A 7,216-nucleotide genomic window follows, 5' to 3' on the forward strand; every position below is an offset into this window, starting at 1 on the left:
AATATTTTCGAAATTCAACAATCATAAAACTTGATTTTCTGATAAAAAAATGTGTGCCATGCGGCAAGTGCATCATCGTGTGGGCCCAAATAATGACAATCTCATTTTCTTTTCCTTTTAAATCTCATTAACAAGCAAGAGATTTTCAATGGGTTAAAGCCAATCATCAGCTTCAAAGAGAAAGTTCTCTCTATAGCTGCTTTCATGAAGTAGCTCAAACAGATTCAATACTCTTCGGAACTCTTTGTTTTCTTTTTAGCCTCCACGGTGCTATAGACCACGGTGCTTAGATTTTTGTTTTGACGGAGGCATCGCAAAAATAAATCTATAAGCAATGGTGTCTTTCTATTTTTCTGCTCTTCATGCAAATAGCTCTGAAACTAAACAGCCAACCAATCCACCTCCCCGGCAGAGTCGCCTATGTAGGAGAGGTAAAAAATTATGACTGATCTCCTCGGAGTTCAAAACAGAGCCCAAAATATTCATGAGAATAAAATGTGTTGGAGAGGTTAAGAATGGTTAGCGTTTAGAATGAAGGAATGGATGAGTGATTTGGAGGGATCGAGGAGGAGGCATAAAACGTGATTGAGCCCGAGTCATTTGGGCTGCCTACGTATCCCGGTGTACCGGGAATCAGGTCAAACATAGTTTCATCTTCTCAGGGAAATGGTCTCTCCCTTTCTCTGAAAATCTGTCTCCTCTTTCTAGAGGAGATGACTCACTCTCTATAGAATTCTGTCTGCTCTCTCTAGAGGAGATGGCTCTCTCTCCCTAGAAGTCTATCTGTCTCGTCTTTCTCTTTGTGTGTGTGTGTGTGTGTGTGTCTCGGTCTAGAAATGAATACCAGCACTGGTATTTATAGACAGGGACCAAAACCTCTGATGGACCCATCCTACCGCGGACCCTGTCCGTCTGCGACCCCATTAGTCTGCAGCCCTATTGTGGCCTTGCCTGCGGCACTGTCACAGGACACAGGCAGGCTTGTTGTGGCCTTGTCAATCCGCGGCCCTGTCCGCGGGACCCTAGTGGCCCTGCTGCTACCCTATTCGCGTGAGTCTGGCAGCCTGTCGCGGCCCTTTTCATGGGACCCTTTCTGCGGGAGCCTAGCGGGCCTACCGCGGCCCTGTATGCAGGAGCCTAGCGAGCTTACCGCGGCCCTGTCGGGCATGCCACGACCCTGTCTACGGGACCGTTTTCGCGAGAGCCTTTCTGGCCGCTTTTCTGCTTGGCACAAGCCTGTCTGTTGCTGGAAGTTGTCTACATTTCCTACAGGCGCGCGAGCCTATCTGACGCGTGTCACTCATCTGCAAGTGCCGCATGTCTTCTTCTGATAAGGTGGTCAAAGTTTAGACCTGGTCAACTAAAGCAATTTTGACCTTCCCTACATTGATAAAAGGAAAAAGTTTTTACCTAAATAGTTACTAATATCTGATCAAAATATTTTTTAACAGATATAATTTGCGTGACATATTGTACGCAATGAAGGGCTTCCGTTATTGATATGGGCCCATGATGAGGTAGATGAATTGAGAGATTTGGAAAGAATAACAACCTAAAACCATAAGATTAGACCATATAGACTTAAGTAGATAGAATGAAATAAACGATGTGCTTAAGTTGGGGTATTATCTTCGATCTTGGATTGAACAGGCAAGATAATTTAAATGTTGACTAGTCCGGATTAATTAGTTGTAGGAGGAGATGGGATACAGTAGTCACCTATATGAGGGCCTTATTAATATCAAATACAGTATACTTATTATCTGAATACCCTTATTTGTGGCGTCGAGAAACAAAGGGACAACTCTTATGAAGGTAGACATCAAAAGGGTTATCCTCTAATCCTATCCGTAGTCACCAGAAGAGAAGGTATTCTCTAGAAGAGGTACGGGAGTGTGTTCGGGCTATTCGAAGTTACAACCTCAACTCAAGGAGGAAGGACATGAATAGCTGATCACCCTCATTGGAAAGCCACTTCTCATAATTTCAAATGATCTTTTTTTCAACCCCGAGATTATAAGTAGAGAAAATTGGTCCTAATTTTTGGATCCCTTTTCTTGGGCCCACATATCATAAAATCTGGAGTATGATATGTTTGCCCAGCAGATATACACACACCCGAGACCTGCATCCAAGTCCACACCCACATTCGATCAACCAAAGTATCTTCTAATTTAGGAACTTCAAAAAAAAAAAGTGACAAACTTTGAAAAGCTACAATATAAATAATTATCATCACAGAATGAACAGTATTGAAAATATTGGGTGGCTAGGTTTCAGAGATATAACTCGAAGTCCACCATTGTTCAGTATGAACAAGTGTGCATCTGATGCTCTCATAGGTAAAATCAGAATAATAATTGGGGAAAAATGTAGTAAACAAGATGGTTACTTCAGCTTCTTACTAAAGTCGGAAAGCTGAAGAAGGTGAATTCTCGGAATGCTGGCTGCTTCCGCTCTCTCTTTCTGAGTGTTGTACCCCCAATCCCCTGTACCAATTAATCCCAGCTTAGAAACTAAACCAAGCGTATTAACTCCAATGGGGGAGAAATCGAAAGGGAGGTGATCTGATACAGACTTATGAGAGAATCAATGATAAAGAGATCACCTAGATATAAACTCCACCCATCTAATTCAGGCTCTTTAATGACATTCTTCAGGGTCACAAGCCGATCTTCCACAAAGCTGGTCAAAAGTGGTAGGGGCATGTTGTTAACAATTTGTTCCCACCGAGTCCAATTCAAACCATGAAACAATATCATGATTTTTATCTATTGCCGATGTTTTCTATTTATTTACTAGGAAACCTGGAAAAGAAAAAACATGTTTAAACCAGCAAATAAGCAACCAAGAATCTTACTGTAGTGTCACGTCCTGGTGTTCTGGTTTCTTTTGAAGCTGTTTCAGCACTTCTACTTTGGGGCTGGTGGAAATTATCAGTAAGCAAGGAAAACCTTTTGTTATGGTGAAGAAAGCACACTCAGAGCTCCAAATAAACTAACAGAAGTTATTTCCACTTGTAAACAGAGTATAGTAAGAATCTACTCACCCAGATCCCAGACCAAAGATTCTTTCAGGTGGTATAATCACTCCAGCAAGCTCTCTTAGTAATGCATCAGCAAAGCGGCTCTGCAGTAGAAAGGAGCAAGGCCACTGAGGGAAAAAAAATTCTATCATTTTGTTTCTACGGAAAATTGCGAGAATCCTTATCCAATATATATAGACAGGCACACTCAACTGAAACGAGCCTTAATCCCTTTTATTCGGGAGACACAGTAAGAAAACAAGGTCTAACTTTGAAGAACTTCAGAAAGAACATTTGGATTTTTCCTATCAAGTCTCAATGTAAAATGTTGTAGCTAAAACATTCATAATATTATCGTTCACGTACACCATATAAAAGAGAGTACGACATATTAAAACCTGCTTTGTGGTAACAATATATATCCTTGAGCTCGCAAATTTGAGAGCTTCAGGAACACCAGGATAAAATCTGCAGTGGAAACATTCATTAATATACAATAAAGCTATGGGTACATATGAGTTTGTACATACCATGTACCTAAGAGAAAGTTGAAAGCTGGTTGGTAGCAACAACAAATCAATTACTGAATAGCTAGACAGCTAAAGGCTACAGCTATTGGTCAAGCCTACCCTTGCTAAAGTTTGAATGCTAAACACATACGAAATGGTTCGTGCAACTTGCTATGTGATGCAAATTTAGTACTCGGGCTTCATGAGCTCAAATTTAGTGGTGACAGATTAGTCACCAACACGTATATAGTTACAGATTACAAAAATGCGCTTACTCAACAATGAGATGGATTTGATAGCAACATGACATCACTCCCATCATGAGAACTTCCAAAATATACTACTTTCTTAAGTCTTTGCTCTCTTCTCTAGAATGTAACATACCAATATACATATAAACCAGATACAGTGACATGAAAATTAAATTAGACAAAAAGATTGGTTCAATCGTTGTGTTGTGGTATCTTTGCCAAAAAGAGTTACTAAATAGTCCAAGTCTACCTCACCTAATTGATTAAAATTCTAACCGTAATGGAATATATTGATGTTAAAATCTATCTTCTGTCATATTAATTTAGTTATTATTTGTGATGTTACTTAACTTTGAGTTAAACATAATTCCTCAGAAAACTTGGCCTGACAAATTCTCTCCTGAAGAATCTCTTCAAGGTTCTCAATTTGTTTACTCCAAGGTTCTCAATTTGTTTACTCCTCATGCTTTATCTTTAGCATGTGCTTAGCAGGGCACCAAACAGTCAAGCAAGCAATCTTGATATGGTACTTAGGACTTCGGAGCAGAGTCTTCGAACCAAGGCTTGCTAGTTGCTACTACTAGTAAGCCTTGGTTGGAAATTTGGAGATCAAGCAGACTCATTCATTAGTTCATTGCATGCACACATATCCTTTTTTTTTAAGAATTTGGAAAATTTTGAAATCATCTCAAAACACCTGGTAAGGTAAGTTACCTATTTGCACCAATCCAAGTTGCCAAGTCATTCTCCATCCATTCATCCCTCACCTTTCCAAAAAGATCAATTAAAGCATCTTTACTCTCATCCCATGCTTCCATAATCACAGGTTTGATCTTCGACCAGTTCTTCAATATGCCCTCAACAGTGAGTCCTTCTGCAGCCTTGCACATTTTCAACCAGTCAACAGCTTCAGAGAATTTTTTTAAGAAAGATACCGTTTAGTGGTTCAAATGATATCTTCTGTTTTTTTTTTTCTTTTCTTTAGGCAGAAGATAACTATAACGGAAAAAGCTAAAAGGGCTTAAATCCCCCTTCAATTCATTTCAACTAACGCATTACAAGTTACTGTGAGTCTGTGACGTATACACACCGATGACTTGCGAATAGAAGGGACTCTCATCTCCACCAGCAACCTTACAAGCAACAGATTTTCATATCCAGTTTCTACCACAGGTCTCACCTGCACCAGTATTTGAGAAGATAATTTGTTTAGAAAAAAACAGAGCCCAAAAATAAGTCCATTGCTATCATATATCGCTCTTCTCTCACCCATGAAGTTGTTAAATAGCATTGCATGGTATGTAAAGAACATTCTGAATAAAGTGTAAGAAACAACTTTGCATATTCAAGGAAATTTGTTCGCAAGCTAGAGATTCAAGTGATGCAAATCTATTTCTTCAGTACTTAATGAATGTCATGACAGAGATTTTTATGCTGAATCTCACCATCTATCTCAGCTAAAAGGAAATGAGAAAAAGGTCAGTTTTGCAGATGGCAGTGTTTATATGGTCGAGATAAGCAGCTGTAAAAATGATACAAAATGGACATCAAGCTTGGAAAGACTAAAAGAACTATGCAAACTAAGTGAAATGATTAGTGAATGAAGAAGAAAACATAGGCATGCTTTAATAGAAAACCACTCTGTGGACTTGAAAAATTAAGGGGTTTGACAGGCAAGGTTCAGGGTATTTGGAAGTTCATCTAGATTTCGTTACACGATGAAGACATGAGATCCTCTGCAGATTAGTTGCAAATATGCAGCTGCATACAGTTCCAATAAAAATTGCCTCCACAATGAAGTGAATGAGAAGGGCATTTGAAAAAACAGTGCGAAACACTCCTTAACCGAACACTAAGTTATGTAAATGCCTAAAGGCCTTGTCTATTTATATATCACCATTGATTTCCAAACCTTATTTAACTTCTATCTACGAGGAATACCCTCACTATATTATCCGTTCAATTAAGAAATTTCAACCCTCTTCACTTCCACTTCACAAAACATAAGCTTTCCATTGGTAAACCTTTGAGCAAATTATTTTGGTCTTTTGTCTGGACTGACTCAAATCAAAACAACCGTCAACCTCAGATCATATGGTAAACCTTTGAGCAAATTATTTTGGTCTTTTGTCTGGACTGACTCAAATCAAAACAACCGTCAACCTCAGATCATATGTGGACCTGCCCTTGCCACATGACTCATAATTGACTCGTCAAGATGGGCAAATTTGCGAAGAATATTCATTCCACAACGCTTTAGGTTCAACGAACATTAATTATGATGGAACAATAAACGCTGTAACCATTTTACAATCTTGAGTGCCAAGATCGATCTCTCTCTCTCTGGGGCCAATCCCAAGATTCCTAACTTTCGAATCAATTTATTGGCAACCAAACACGGGGCCTCACAATATCATTCCCTACTCCATCTTTTGCCCTAGTTTCCTAAATTGAAGAAAAAAAACAAAAAAACTACCACATGAATGGGCACAAACCTAATAAGCACTAAATTCAGTTGCCCATACCAATCGCCTAGCACGTCCATACCCAAACAAATGAAGCGTACAATGACTAAAGGAATGGGCAACAAACTTACTTTGTACATCTGGTCAACAATCCAATCCTCCATTGCTGAATCCACGCCATCAAATAGACTAGGCCACCTCACCTTAGCAGCCTATAAGAAGCATCGATTTCGAGTTTTTCACGCATTTACAAGTTATCAAAATTACTCATGTTGGACGTATGTAAGTATAGATAGAGGGAGAAGTGTTTTGGGCACCTTGACAGCAGACAGAGAGCTCTCTCCGCAGCTATCGCAGAGAACTCCATCGAAGTCCAACGCATACAGATGCCCCATCTCTCTCTCCCTCACTCTCGATAAATCTATATATACGAGTATCTATTTGGCGGAATTTGCAACGCTGATTATTCTGATTACCCGCCAGCAGAAATTAAAGCAAACCTTGGACTTTCTACCCAACGGGTCTACGACGCGTGTGAGGGGGGCTACAGTCTATTTTTTGACTTTTACTATTAATTCATGAAAAAAAAGGGAAGTAAATCACCCATATTGCCCCCAAGGTAAATGACAAATGCAATTGTAAAGGACACTTAGGCCTCATTTGATATCTGTGATAGATTAGTGAAATTCGTAAGGAGGTGAAATTTGAAATGAGAATGGATTAATAATGAGAAGCTCAATCCTATGTGTGTATTTGTTATGCATAGGATTAGAAGATAAGATTGTTATTTACGTGTTTGTTTTGCATGAGATACGATTAGATTGAAACTATCTATTACCATTTTACCCTTGCAAAATAATTGGCCAGAGATTCGCTGGAATGACAAACATACAAATCCCAACATTAATGAAAATTAAAGGCAAGCTTTTTCAATACCCATTCGATTTTAGTGAACTTCTTCTAAAA

The 7,216-nt window shown here is 39.2% G+C and overlaps 1 protein-coding gene across 4 annotated transcripts; it reads right to left on the minus strand.

The window, feature by feature from the left end:
• Positions 1-2,197: 2,197 nt before the first annotated feature.
• On the minus strand, positions 2,198-6,730 carry LOC131334717 (uncharacterized). Of its 4 annotated transcripts, none has more exons than XM_058369928.1 (9): positions 6,568-6,730; positions 6,382-6,462; positions 4,876-4,965; positions 4,500-4,666; positions 3,424-3,493; positions 3,050-3,129; positions 2,861-2,923; positions 2,609-2,685; positions 2,198-2,489 (listed from the first exon to the last, which is right to left on the minus strand). In XM_058369928.1, the coding sequence occupies exons 1-9, from the start codon at positions 6,643-6,645 to the stop codon at positions 2,389-2,391; spliced, it is 807 nt and encodes a 268-aa protein (XP_058225911.1). In that variant the 5' UTR covers positions 6,646-6,730; the 3' UTR covers positions 2,198-2,388. The 4 variants fall into 4 exon arrangements, with proteins under 4 accessions (XP_058225911.1, XP_058225900.1, XP_058225904.1 ...); XM_058369917.1 differs by having other exon boundaries at positions 2,579-2,685; positions 6,568-6,728; XM_058369921.1 differs by having other exon boundaries at positions 3,050-3,153; positions 6,568-6,728.
• Positions 6,731-7,216: the final 486 nt, after the last annotated feature.

The sequence above is a fragment of the Rhododendron vialii genome, chromosome 1a (assembly GCF_030253575.1).
Source record: "Rhododendron vialii isolate Sample 1 chromosome 1a, ASM3025357v1".
Taxonomy (NCBI): Eukaryota; Viridiplantae; Streptophyta; class Magnoliopsida; order Ericales; family Ericaceae; genus Rhododendron; species Rhododendron vialii.